At 40.6% G+C, this 14,865-nt stretch overlaps 1 protein-coding gene across 7 annotated transcripts in view; it reads left to right on the top strand.

The window, feature by feature from the left end:
* CDH17 (cadherin 17) overlaps positions 1–14,865 on the top strand; it is a 110,615-nt gene that overhangs the window by 59,731 nt on the left and 36,019 nt on the right. For 6 of the 7 annotated variants that reach the window (XM_032316530.1, XM_032316529.1, XM_032316532.1 and 3 more), the window contains exons 3-7: positions 2,153–2,251; positions 9,097–9,231; positions 10,156–10,294; positions 12,182–12,340; positions 12,448–12,647. In XM_032316530.1, coding sequence (XP_032172421.1) covers positions 2,153–2,251; positions 9,097–9,231; positions 10,156–10,294; positions 12,182–12,340; positions 12,448–12,647 — 732 coding nt within the window. Of the gene's footprint in view, positions 1–2,152; positions 2,252–9,096; positions 9,232–10,155; positions 10,295–10,686; positions 10,856–12,181; positions 12,341–12,447; positions 12,648–14,865 lie in introns of those variants that run through there. The other variant, XM_032316535.1, reaches the window with a different exon arrangement.

Here is a 14,865-nt window from a genome sequence, read left to right as displayed (position 1 = left end):
AATCTTTATAGCTCAGATAGCCACGTTAATGACAAGAAGGGAGATTTGCTGCCCTGTTACAAGAACTCAACTTTGAACCTTGCCACTGAGAGAGACTGACTAATGCGGGTTCCGTCCGGATGCCCTTGCGGACTGGTGTGAACTGCTGAATGACTGGCCCTTGCTGACGTGAGCCGAAAGCTGACGAAGGCAGTTTGCTGTTAACTAGTGGCCTCACAGGAAGGGCCATCCTTGTCTTGTACCAACCGTGGCAGTGCCTGGACATCTGTCCCCAGCTCTTGTGTCCCGCCCTCCAGAGGTGTGGAAAAGAAGTACAGGGAAGAAAGAGACCCCAGAGCACGATAGTCCCTAAAAGGAGTTATGAGCCAGAAGTCTATAAAATTATTTTGTCAGTTAGGAATGCTTTTGGTATAGGCAACAGGAAGTTCAGCTTTGGAGCAGCTCTAGTAAGGAGAGTTCGTTTCCCTCAGATAACAAGAAGCCTCAAGTGGGCAGCCCAAGGTGGGTTCTGCATTTCTGTGATATTACCAGGGACTTGAGCTTCTTTCTCTTGGCTCCCCCACTATTTGAGCTGGTTTGTCCCCTCATGGTTTCATGAGGACCACCACAGCCATAGACATGAGGTCCGTTGTCTGAGCAAGAGCAACAGGGAAGGGGGTGGCAAATTCAGCCACATCTGTCCTTCTTCATTGGGAAAATAAAAACTTGACCAACCCTCCCCACCCCCCGCCCCATAGCAGCTGTCACCTTTTGTTTCATGAACCAAAACTGGGTCATTTGGCTGCCCTGATAGCTGCAGGGGAGTCTGGAAAAGAGACCTCTTGGCTTTTCAAGGGAGGGGAAACAAGCATCAGGTATGGGTGCCGAGTCCCTCATTCTAGAGGGTGTTCTCTGTGGGTGGGTTGATGGCTGGCTGAGCGCCCCCGTGTGCTGCCTGTCATGTTCAGCTTCACTGTAGAGCGACAGTTGTGGTAGGAGATGGAGCGTGGCAGGGGCTGCTGTGGTAAGTTCCCCATCCTCCTGGGCTGGGAATGGTGAGAGTGATGCCCCTGTATTCCTGCCAGGTTGTCCTGGCCATTTTTTGCTCTCTTTGGTGGGTGGTGGGGCATGGTGGCTGAGAGCACCCATAGCAGAGTCATAGGTTCGAATCCTGCTTCCTGTCTCTACCTTGGCAAATTGCTTCACCTCGCAGCGTCTTAGTCTCATCGCCTGTAAAACAGAGCTAACAGTAAGAATGTGTCCCCAGCCTGTTGTAGGATTAACTGCTTAGGACTGATCAGGCATAGCACATACCAATTTCTCTTCTCCCTGTCCCAGCTACCACATACTGCTACTCCAGCCTGGATTTGGGGGTCTGCAGAGTCTGCTTGCCTGTCAAGTTCAGGGGCTTTGGGCTTTAGAAACATCGTAGGGCTACTGCTTGAAGTAAACGTTTTGTTCTCTCTCTTTTTTTTTTCCTTCCTATATGAGTATAAATTGTTAATCAAATGTTAAAGCTGTGTTTCTTGAAGTCACAGTTCAAATTCAGATTCAGATTTGATTAAAATCTACCATGGAACAGTGTGCTGAGTAAGCACTGGGCTTAACACATCTACATATTTTTCTCCCTTATAAATTCAGTTGTTCTTGAAGTGACTGTGAACTGTAGGGTGCTGGCAATCTGCCAGAAATGTTCTTATAAACTAACAGGAGTAGAGGAGAGGGGATTGAAGGAGCTGGTATAAAGCTGTTGGGTATGTAGAAGGCAGAGTGGCATTGTGGGAAGATAGAAACTTCTTTTCCGTCAGATCCCTGTGTGTGTGTGCCCCATCAGCCACTTATAGAATTTATTTTGGGCAAGTAACCTCACTTCCATGAGCCTCACTTGTAACATGGGAGCATTAATATTCTCCCCACAGGGTGATTGCTGGAACGGTCGAATGAGAAAAACAGTACAAGGCTCATGGCAAGCCCTCTTGACATCGTAGAAGCTCAGTAATACCCCAAATCTCTTTCTACCTGTTTTGACTATATTTTGCATTGTTTTGAGCTAGGTTAGAATCGTGTGTTTCCTGTATCAGTCCTGGAAGCAAGAGGCATGTGTCTATTCATAAGGACGGCTATGCCAATTATCTCTTTATCGTTCCTTTTTTTTTTTTTTTTTTTTTAACAGACAACTGGATATAGCCAAGAGAGGAAGTTTAGTGGACCCCTGGAACCCATGACCTTCTCTATTTTTGAAGGCCAAGAAGCAAGTCAAGTCATATTCCAGGTAATGGCTCCTCTTGATCACTGTTATCTTGATTTTATAGGCTCTCACAGTGGACTTTACTCCTTAATCTACTGTATAGCAGGAAATAAAATAGAGGCATGGCAGATCTCATTATAAAGAATGATTTCAGAAGCTCAGTTAAACAGAGAGATGGGTGACCTTGGTCTTGTGAGAGGTTGTGCATGGCATTCTCATTCAGACTTCTTCAGTTGTGTCTCGGGGGAGTGCTCCTATCCCTGGGGTGGGGAGCTTGGTGCCTCTAGGTTCTGCCTCTCCCCTAGGGTGGGAGGGGAATGGCCATCTGACTATCTGTCTATCCAATGAGGATGCTGCTTAGAGCACTGGAAGAAGCATGTTCTTTGGAGTAGCCCTGGAATGGTAGCTTTTCCTTACTTGCTCCTCTGAACCCATCCCTGGGCCCTTGCCTGTGGGTTGACCATGCTGGGAGGTGGTTATCTCCTATAGTCAGAAAACTGAGAAAAGCATTAGATTGAGGGGTGGCCTGTAGATTGGAGTAAGATACCCCAGCTTTCAAGGACACTGAAAAAATCCTGGAAATATAATGGGGAGAGAGAAGAACATACTCCTGAATTTACCAGAAGTTTGCTGGGAAGTCCACTTGGACTTGGAATGGTTGAAGATGGTTTGATGAGCCTTTGGGGGTGTGCCCATGACCTCCACCCAAGGTACTGTGGGAGCAATGGAGGGTTGCTGGACTACCTCTTAAGGGGGATGCCTTCAGTTAATGGCCAAGTGTTTGTCTTGTTGGGCAGTTCTGTGTACAGAGGAGAGACTGAAGCCTGTCTCATTCCCTTCTTTTTTTTTATTATTATTTAAAAAAAATTTTTTTTTAAAAGATTTTATTTATTTGACAGAGAGAGATCACAAGTAGGCAGAGAGGCAGGCAGAGAGAGAGGAGGAAGCAGGCACCCTGCTGAGCAGAGAGCCCGATGTGGGACTCGATCCCAGGACCCTGATAATGACCTGAGCCGAAGGCAGCGGCTTAACCCACTGAGCCACCCAGGCGCCCCGCCTCATTCCCTTCTTTCATTTGGTACCAGGTTAGTGCCGGGGGCCCCAGAGTGCCTCTGTCCACCTGGCCCTGTAGTGTATTACAGAGGCCTTGACCTCTCCACTCAGGGAAGTCATGCACTGAGGGAATAGCCAATGCTTCGAGAGCTCTGGAGTCTGAGAGGAATTCACTTGCTGAGGAAGGGAGAGAAGAGGAGCTCAACAGAGGCACCGCATGGACACCTGCTCTGTGCTGCCAGAGGGAAAAGCACGTACTGAGGATGGGGAGTATCAAATAGGCGTTCTGTGAGCACAGGTCCACGTTCTAGGGAACGGAATCAGGACCGCAATGCCCCAGTCGCGAACCTCACAGACCTAGTACCTGGCTGGATAGCATGATTTCAGTCTCTAAGGATCCCATCCCTTGGGCTGCTTTTCTTCCTTCTTGGTTCTTTTTCCATTGGCCACTTTACAAAGTCTATCTCTTTTTGGCCAGAAATGATAGCCCAGTTACCATGGCTGAATGTTTCCTATTTATGGGTGAGTGTGTCGGAGTAGAGGAGTAGGAGATGAAGGGGATTTCCTTACGAAGATCTCAGAATCTCTGCATTAGAAAAGACCAAGGAGACTTTTGGTACCAACTACTTGTTTTACAGATAGGGAAACTGAGGCTTAAATAAGTTAACAGCAGAGCTGAGGTTAGAACACACCATGCCCTGTCCATCTTTGTATGTGGAGAGGATGCAGCAAACCCAGCCATGGTAAGATGTGTTTCGAACTCCTCTTTACAGTGGTGGGGGCAGTGGTACAGATCCCCTCATTTCACACCAGTATTCTTGCCTGGAGTTTGGGAGACACAAAGCCAGCTCATTGCCCTATGAGACTGGTCCTTGGGTTAGTAAGAGATCTTAAAAAACAAAACAAAACAAAAGAACTAAACAGCCACAGACGTCCTTCATTGAGGATTTACAACTAACTCCAGCTCAGTATTCTAGGGGTTTCCAGATCATAAGATAGCATAATATAAATCTGAGCTAGGTCATTTTTTTCCTCTTTCTAATGAGATTTAGCTTATACATCATAACGTTTACCTTTTCAAATGCACAAATCATTGATTTTTAATATATCACAAAGATGTGCAACCATTAACACTATCTGGTTCTAGAACATTTTCATCAGCCTCAGAGTAACAGTCCCCATTTTCCTCTCTTCCTCGCCCCTGGCAAACACAAATCTACTTTCAGTACCTGTAGATTTGCTTATCTGGACATTTAATGTAAATAGAATCATACATGTGGACTTTTTGTGTGGTTTCTTTTCCTTAGCATGTTTTCAAAGTTCATCCATATCATAGCAGGTTTTAATACTTCATTCCCTTTTTGTAGCTGAATAATATTCCATTGTATGGAAATATACCACATTTTGAATAGCCATTTATCAATTAATGGACATTTCTGGCTATTCTGAATAATGCTATTATGGACAATCATATACAACTTTTTGTGAGGACATTTTTTCAACTCTCTTGGATATATACCTAGGAGTGGAATTGCTGGATCACAGTTAACTCAATGCTTAACTTTTTAAAGAACCGTGAAACTGTTCTTCAAAGCAACTGAACTATTTTACATTCTTGCCAGCATTGTTTACAAGTTCAAATTTCTCTACATCCTTGCCAATGTTTGTTTTTATCTGTGGTTTTTAAAAAAGGTTTTATTTATTTGATAGAGATCGCAAGTAGACAGAGAGGCAGGCGGGGTAGGGGGATGAGAAGCAGGCTCCCCGCCAAGCAGAGAGCCTGATGTGGGGCTCAATCCCAGGACCCTGGGATCATGACTTGAGCCGAAGGCAGAGACTTTAAACCACTGAGCCACCCAGGTGCCACTTTATCTGTGTTTTTTAATTACAGCTATCCTCATGGGGGTAAAATAGTATTATTTTTGTCTTTGCGGTTTGGGTTTGCATTTCCCTAATGACTAATGATGTTGAATATCTTCTCATGTGCTTAGTAATGCTATATAATTGTTTTTATATGTGGCTAGATTCAGTTTGCTAGTTGAAGATTTTTGCATTTATATTCATAAGAAATATTGGCCTGCAGTTTTATTGGGTTATCTCCTGATTTGCATATCAGGATGATAATGTCCTCCTAGAGTGAATTGGGACATATCCTTTACTTTTTGGTAACATTTGTGAAGATTTGGTATTAATTTTTCTTTATGTGTTAAGTAGAATTTGCCAGTAAAGCCAACTGATACTGGGCTTTCTTTTGTGTAAAGTTTTTTTGATTACTAATTCAATCTCTTGTTACAGTTTTATTTAGATTTCCTATTTATTTTTTACTCAGTTTTGATAGTTTCTGCTTGCCTAAGAATTCATCCATTTCACTGAGGTTGTCTCATTTGTGGGGAAATAATTACTTATATTCTCATTAATCCTTTTTAGCTCCATAAGGTAGGTAGCAATGTCCCCTTTTACATTCCCAATTTCATTTATTTCAATCTTCGTTTTTTTTTCTCATTTTTAATTATTGTTAAAGTTTTATTTGTTTTATATATATATAGAGAGAGAATGTAAGCAGGGGGATAGGCAGAGGGAGAGGGAGATTCAAGCAGACTCCTCTCTGAGTTCAGAGCCTGATGTGGGGTCTAATCTCAGGACACTGAGATCATGACCTGAGCTGAGTTGGTTGCTTAACGAACTAAGCTGCTCAGGTACCCCTATATTGGAGATTTTCAATGCCCCTAGGGTTATCTTACAATCCAGATGAACTCTTTAAGTATTTTAGTCAGCTTCTTGTTTGTGTCAACTTTTATCACTGCCTCAGGCAACTGCAATTTTAAACAATTGCTGATGATTATTTCTGACAAATTTCCCAAGAGAAAAACTGTTTGTAGTGAGTGAACTGTTTGTAGTGAGGTCAGATAAAGACAAGACCTTTGAGTAGGTGTTTCCAGGGAACTCTGGATAGGTCAGATAATAACAGTTGTCTGGGAATGGGGATTTGGGGAAATTCCAAACCCTTTCTGCCCCCTCCATAGTACTGTGGCTGTGAAGCTGTTGGATTCTACATATCTTGAGAAAGGACAATGGAATTAGGGCAAGTCAAAGTAATCATAATGTTTGGTTCTTACTGATCGTAATTTTCTTAAATAAATACTCCTTGAGTCTTGCAAGCATTCGGTTAATTTCCAAGGTTCTGAAAATGTTAATATTTGTTTACAATTTATTTTTCAGTTTCTCATTGCTTTTATGGAGGAAAATTTTTTTATTTTTTTAAAAGATTTTATTTATTTATTTGACAGAGATCACAAGCAGGCAGAGAAGCAGGTAGAGAGAGAGAGAGAGAGAGGGAAGCAGGCTCCCCGCTGAGCAGAGAGCCTGATGTGGGGCTCGATCCCAGGACCCTGAGATCGTGACCTGAGCTGAAGACAGAGGCTTTAACCCACTGAGCCACCCAGGCACCTGTAAAGGATTTATTTATTTATTTATTATTATTTTAAAATTTTTTTTATTTGACAGACAGAGATCAAAAGAAGGCAGAGAGGCAGGCAGAGAAAGGGAGAGGAGGAAGTAGGCTCCCCGCTGAGCAGAGAGCCCAATGTGGGGCTTGATCCCAAGACCCTGGGATCATGACCCTAGCTGAAGGCAGAGGCTTAACTCACTCAGCCACCCAGGCGCCCCTGGAAAAGTTTTTTTTCAGATCCTCATTACATCTTTCCCATGATATCCTTAAAACACAAAATAGTAACACTTTTATTTATTATATAAACAATATAATATCAACAAGCAAACACAAAAAAAGTATTCACCCAGTTCTACCCACTTAACACATTAACTATTATCTTACCCATATAACCATCTAACCATATCTTACCTACTGACATGAATGCTTTTGTTACTATTACAATCATAGTTCAGATTTATTATTACAGTCTCCTTTTGTTACTTTCCATAATATCATTTTTTCTTATGCTGCTTCATAATTTATAGAATAAACATTTTAATAATTAATGTTCTATCAACTTTATGTGCTGGAATAATTTTTTCACCTCTAGTTTTTGATCATTCAGGAGTTTTCAACTTTCCAGTATTATAAATAAGGCTACTTATACTACAAGCATGTAGTTTACAGTTCGAAAAAATATTTCTTTAGGATAAATTCTGCTTAGTGATGTTTGCTATCAAAGGTTACATTCTATACCTCAAGTGATTCCCAAAGGGAACTTTGTTGTAATTTACATTTCCTTTAATAATATGTTCTTTATATCTTTTACAACATTGGTTTTTATTGATTTTTATTTATTAATAACAATTATAAAAATGTATTAAAATTATTAATGAGGTTGAACTAACTTTTACGTCTGCTCTATTTTGTGTGAATGTTTTATTCTTGTGGTCTTAAAAGCACCATATTATTATTCCATGAGTAATTATTGATATTTTCCTCCCTTCTGAAAAAGTAACTAAGAGATTGTCATATAGAATTTTATCAAGTTAAAGACACTTTTTTAAAAAAATTTTTTTATTTTTTATAAACATATATTTTTATCCCCAGGGGTACAGGTCTGTGAATCGCCAGGTTTACATACTTCACAGCACTCACCAAAGCATATACCCTCCCCAACGTCCATAACCCACCCCCCTTCTCCCAACCCCCCTCCCCCCAGCAACCCTCAGTTTGTTTAGTGAGATTAAGAGTCACTTATGTCTGCATAGTATTCCATTGTGTATATATACCACATCTTCTGGATCCATTCATCTGTTGAGTGAAATAAGTCAAGCAGAGAGAGTCAATTATCATATGGTTTCACTTATTTGTGGAGCATAACAAATAGCATGGAGGACATGGGGACTTAGAGTGGAGAAGGGAGTTGGGGGAAATTGGAAGGGGAGGTGAACCATGAGAGACTATGGACTCTGAAAAACAATCTGAGGGTTTTGAAGGGACGGGGGGTGGGAGGTTGGGGTACCAGGTGGTGGGTATTATAGAGGGCACGGATTGCATGGAGCACGGGGTGTGGCGCAAAAATAATGAATACTGTTATGCTGGAAATAAAAAAAAAAAAAAAAAAAAAAAGAGTCACTTATGGTTTGTCTCCCTCCCAATCCCATCTAAAGACACTTTTAAATTGTTTTCCTTAATATTAAAATGTCTTAATCTTTGTCAAAATATTTAGAAGTATCAGATGACATTTTTAAAATTTTTATTTTTTAAAGATTTTTATTTATTTGACAGACAGAGATCACAAGTAGGCAGAGAGGCAGGCAGAGAGAGAGGAGGAAGCAGGCTCCCTGCTGAGCAGATAGTCCAATGCAGGGCTCCATCCCAGGACTCTGAGATCATGACCTGAGCCGAAGGCAGAGGTTTAAAACCCACTGAGCCATCCAGGCGCCCCTCAGATGACATTTTTTATCCTAACAATAAAGTTATTTCTTTTCATGTTTCTTAGAAACCAGCAATGTTAAAGCTCTCAGATATTCTTAGAAAAATCTCATCTAACTCCAGCTACAACTTAAAGCATCAATTGGCTTTTGTTAATGAATTAAATTATACCATACATTGTTTCTTGAGGGAAATGTATTTTAGAGGTTAAATACCTGAGCAGGGAGCCCAATGTGGGGCTCGATCCCAGCTCAAGAGCATGACCTGAGCAGAAGGAGATGTGTAAATGACTAAGCCACCCAGGAACCCCTAGAATGTATCACTTTAAAAGCTCAGATCCTACTTAGTGATTATACAAATGAAAACATTACCTGAAATTTGTGACATTCTACAAATTCCACAACATTGTTTTTCCTTATAACCTAATCTGATTTTTGCTTTTTCCCAGTTTAAGGCCAAACCTCCTGCTATGGATTTCAAACTAACTGGAGAGACAGATGGCATATTTCAGATACAATCAGATGGACTTCTGTATCATAACAAAGCCTTGGATAGAGAAACAAGAGCTGTCCACAGACTCCAGGTGAATTGAGAACAGACCAAGGAACCTAACTCCAACCTCTCTGGGCACCCTTTAGTGTTGTCCTGGAAGTATCACTAGCACCTTCATCTCTTTCATAGAATCCTCGAGAATCTTTCATAGAATCCAGCTCTCTTGATATTAATGGCATGCATTGCAAATCTCATTTGTCCATTTTTTTACGAATGATAAAGAGATACCCTTTGGGTATGGCAAAGATACCCTCTTCTTCAGGGTTTTTAATCAGAGTAACCCAATTTGAATCGCCAAAGCCCTCAGATGGCATTGGTTGTTCAAGTATGGCCATGATCAAGCACTTGGATCAAACCAAGCCAACATTTCTCTGATATGTCAGGTATCTCCCTGTGGCTATTGTGTGGGCTTTAGACCTACAGAGAAAGCAGCATCAGTATGGGGATGGAGGTCCTGGGGGTCTTGCAAGAAGCAGAAATATCCAACATTCAGAGACTCTAACTAAAGAGAACTTCTCCCTCTTTGTCCTCCTTAGTTTTTCATGGTAGGCATCTGAATACACAGGAATGGTAGGGAGCTAATTGTAGAAAAAAAGGAGCAAACAAAACTTTCCATCTGGTAATTTCTATTGGCTTTGCAGGTTGACCACTAAAATGGACATGGCACTTCCATAGCCTTCCATAGTCAAAATGTTCTTATTTCACTATTTAGAAAAGAAGCATGTCCAGTGTCTAGCATACCATACTGCTGGAAAAACACAGCCATGATTAGCAGAGTTTAACTGATTGGGTCCCTGTTTTAGTAACTCCCAATATGGGGCTTTTATGGATGTCTTTCTCCCCTACGGTCACCAGGTTATTGGATCTTTGGCTCTAATTTTCTTCAACTGGCTTTTTGGTGTGTGATAGGAAGTTCAGACTTATATAGGTGGTTTTCTTTTCCTTTCTACACCAGGTCTCAACCCTGGATGCTCAAGGAGCTACAGTGGAGGGCCCAGTTCCCATCACCATAGAAGTGAAGGACATCAATGACAATCGACCCATGTTTCTCCAGCAAAAGTATGAAGGCTCAGTCAGACAGAATTCTCGTCCAGGTAAAAGACAGGAGTCTGGAGCTATGTATGGAAAGGTGGAAGGATTTCAGGCAGAAGAGCAGATCTGTGTGGCTAAAAGCTGCAGCATCACTCATTTAGCACTTCCTGTCATACTTAAATTTCACGGCAGTCCCCTAGGAGTTATTATCCTCATTGCTCTAAGACAGGGTTTCTCAGCTTTGGCCCTATTGACATCTTGGGACCGGTAAGTCTCTTTTTGTCAGGGGCTATTCTGTGCATTGTAGGGTGTTTAACAAATTCCCTGACATCTACTTACCAGATGCAACAACAAAAATGCCTTCAGACATTGCCAAATGTCACCTGGGGGGAGAAATCACCCCAGTTAAGAACTATGATTCTAGAATGAGCTTTAGAATACCTTAGAGCTCTAGGACACTCAAGAATACTCTGGAAAGGTGAGCTCACTCTCCAAAATTCTCTCAGAAATCTTCATAATCCTGGTCACTTTGGGCTCCCAGTTCCTTTTCTTCTCTTACTTACAACTCCTACTTACAGCTCATCCCTTCACTTTGCTTCTACCCTTTTCCATAAAAACCATAGGTGTGTGACTCTATTGAAGATTTGGGGAGATGGAGGAGCATTATGTTATAATATGAATATAAAGAAAATAAATGTGAATATCAGACTTTGGAGTTCTCAGAAATGCTCTTGACCATTTCTACCAACTCACTGTCAAATTTCCTTCTATGTTACTTAATCTTCTCTCCCTCGCTCTTCAATGCCCACTTCCAGTAACTCAGGAAGAAAATTCCTCTACTTTATTATGCAGAGCATCTTTGTTCCTGAGCGTACAACCACAGACTCACTTATGAATTCTGCTAAATAAGAATCTTTCAAGTCTTACCCTTTCTCTCTTTACTAATAGGCTCTTCTAGATCAGTGGTTCCAAAACTTTTGGTCTCAGGGTTCCTGTGTTCTTTTAAAAATTATTAATAACTTCAAAGAACTTTAAAAAAAATATGGGTTCTATCCAGTGATATGCTGGTAAATGTTTAATAGCTGTCTCTCTGAGGAGAAAAGTCCTGATCTGTAGGATTGTCCAATTTCTGTGGTATAAATATTGCCACCATGGCTTATTTAGCTACCAATGGTTTTAATAATTGGCTCACAAAAATTTCCGGAAGTTCAGCCTTTGGCTGTCATGAGCTGATTCTAGCACATCACTGATTATGTCTACTAATACTTACCTCATTAGAATTAAAAAAATTTAATTTGTGTAAGTAATAATAAGCACATTTTAGTGAAAAGTAAATATTTTCAAAGACAAAAAGAATGATTAAGAATGGCTTTGTTTTAATCTTTGCACATCTCTTTAATGACTAGAGTAATTAACTAAGAACAATTGGATTCTTGTATCTTTTTCTTCATCCATTCTGTTGTCATATTGCTGTTTGGGTTGAAGCATATGAGGCAAAACTGGCCTCACATAGATAGGCAGTTGGAAAAGGGAGGAGTATCGTAATAGCATTTTCACATAACTGTGGATATTCTTTGATACTATACCAGAACTTAAGAAGTTCTTAAAAGCTGGTGACAATGTGAAATCTGAAACTATATCAATGCCTTTTTTGGATAACTCCTTTATGTTAAAATTCATTGAATTATATTGTGCTGCAGTGGATCTTTTACACATGCATGAATTTTGACTCCAACAAAGCTAAAAATAATCTCAAAGACGCCTACAAGTCCCTGGACCATACTTCGAGAAACCCCATCTTAATGGAAGGAAGTTGAATAAAGATTTATCTCCCCACTAGTATAAATTCCCCCATTCCATCTCTGCCTCTTAGAAGATAAAAGTGTCTATGGTTGGTCTGGATTTCAATTAACATCTTTTTCCCGCTCTGGGGATATTTTGTTTAACAGGAAAACCCTTCATGTATGTCAATGCTACAGACCTTGATGATCCAGCCACTCCCAATGGTCAGCTTCTTTATGAAATTGTCATCCAGCTTCCCATGATCAACAACATCATGTACTTTCAGATCAACAACAAAACGGGGGGAATTTCACTTACCGTAGACGGTAAGTCGAGTGATGCCCTCATGGGACTGTCTGAGTCAGAAAAAGGAACCCAGATCTGTGTTACCTTTGGAGATGTTTCCTTTTTTCTTCTTTCCTACTTCCCATAGGATCCCGGGAATTGGATCCATCGAAGAATCCTTCCTACAGTTTGGTGGTCTCAGTGAAGGACATGGGAGGCCAGAATGAGAATTCTTTCAGTGACAGCACATCCGTGGATATAATAGTGAATGAGAATATTTGGAAAGCACCAGAACCTGTGGAGATTGTAGAAAACTCAACTGATCCTCATCCCATCAAAATCACTCAGGTAGTGCCCAAGGAGTGCTTTGAGGTCACTAGATAAATGGCCTTACTTTGTGGAGGTCCACTCTCATGGTCTTCAGTGATATATTTATTTGGTACATTTACATAGCATAATTATAAAACAAACTAAGTAGACAAAGTCTCTGGCCCCATCTGGAGTTTATTAGTTTATTATTATGGGTAAACTCTGGTCTTTACCAGACTGGGTTCAGATACATACACACACATGTGCACACACGTGTCTGCGTGTACAAACTTTAAAAGAGAATTTCACTCCCCTTCCCCTTCCAAGTAAATACCACTAATATTTGTTTACTGTTAGTAATATAGTAGTCAGTAGTATAGGATATGGCTGCACTGGGGTGGGTTGTATATGGTGTACAATGTATGTACATATGTATACATATTGTACATATATGCATATATGTACATATATATGATTTGAATAGGAGTTTGTAAATATTTTTGAAAGGTTGTGTCTTATTCTTGTGAGAAAACTTTGTCCAGTAGACACATCAGATCATAGACTGAAGGACAGACATATGACTGGCTAAGAGCAGGAGTCAAGTAGGCAACCTGTACTCTTGGTACCATCCTCCCACAACTCCACCTCTTATGTGTCCCTCCTTTTCATTCACATGTGTCCCTCTTCCCACCTCCACGGTGGGAGCTCTTACCGGGGGTCCCCTCCTACCTTCGATCCTGGAAATCCATTCTTGGCTTCACCCAGATCTTATCTCTTCTGGAAGATCAGGAAGCTCCTTGACATGAAAACTGTGGGTTAGTGAAAGAGCACTGATGACCAAAACCATGTGTCTGCTCCATTATTTTAATGATTGATCATAAATAAGCTATTTAACTCTTCTAAGACCCAACTTCTCATCAATAAAAGAGAACTTTTATTGATATATAACAGCATATTATATATGGGATAAATATATAATATTTATATATATAAATATATAATATTATAATATCCATATTATATATGGGATATATTATATATAGGGATAACAGCACCTCTCTGGTTGTTGTGGAGATTATCTCAGAGGTAATATCTGTGAAAGTAGATAAAATCTATCAATGTTATGAGTCTCAGTTTGTAGTTCCCCTAACGTTTTTCTGAATGGGTGATGTTGTTAAGGCGGCACTGGAATGGCCCATCCCATCATATCTATTGTCTATCGTAAAAGGATTCTCAATTGTTGAAATGTTGAATTCATCAACTTCACTTTAAGGGCATGGGTTGGGGGGAAGAATGAAAGCAAGAGGTATTCTGTTTTACCAGCTAAGAAAATGTGTCAGGACTCACAGCCATGAGAATTTCAGACTTAAACCTTTACTAAAGTCTTATTTATTATTTAGGTTATGACCAGAAGGACTAATAAATGCTAAAAAGAACAAACATACTTATTTGCTCTCAAGGCTCTTGAAGTAGAGAAATACTAAGGCGCTACACTTGATACTTAGGCCTGGGGGAAAGTGCTTTGGGTGTCTTGAATCCTGAGAAGAAGAATGGAGGGGGGCAGCTCAAGAGAAAAGAAGTCTGACTGAATTTTTAGGATACAAGGGAACTCCCTTAGAAGCAAGAACACAGTCTTTGGCTTGGACAGAAGGTGGTGCTTAAATAACTAACAAGGGACCAGAGTGGCTCCTCGATGCCCTTCCTGAGCTGGTCTAAGAGAATAGTTCATTCAGATAGTTGTAGTGCTTGGGCGAGTCACTGAAACATTGTGGCCTAGGTTCCTCAGTCATAAAATGGATATATCACTCTACCTCACCGGGCTCTTTGAGAATTTAATGAGATAATACTTAAAGGTGTTTAGAATTATATCTGGATTGTGGCAAGCCCCCAATAGGTGTTGTTATTAGTATTAGAGTATCATAGAGGCTGGGCTACTATCTCTAGCAAGTGGACTGATCTTACTATTGAGTTTACTTATTTTTTTGCCAAGTTGTTTACAAACAACACTAGGGGTTGGCAATTATTCTTATCTCTGAAGTCTTTAAGACTAAATATTCAGGGGAGGGATGCACTTTCCTTAGGTATGACTTGTCTTGCTTAAATCATGGAATGGAGACAAGGTTAGAGTGTCTCCTGTTGTTCTGAACATCCTCACTGGGGAGTTTCAGGAGCTTGTCGTACATCTTGGCTTTGTTCTCAGATAGTAGCAGCTGCAAATTACATTTTGTTTCATGGATAGGAAGGCTCCACAGTCAGA

The sequence above is a fragment of the Mustela erminea genome, chromosome 16 (assembly GCF_009829155.1).
Source record: "Mustela erminea isolate mMusErm1 chromosome 16, mMusErm1.Pri, whole genome shotgun sequence".
Lineage (NCBI taxonomy): Eukaryota > Metazoa > Chordata > Mammalia > Carnivora > Mustelidae > Mustela > Mustela erminea.
Note: the sequence above shows the minus strand (reverse complement) of the source record. Positions and strands in the feature narration are given on the sequence as shown.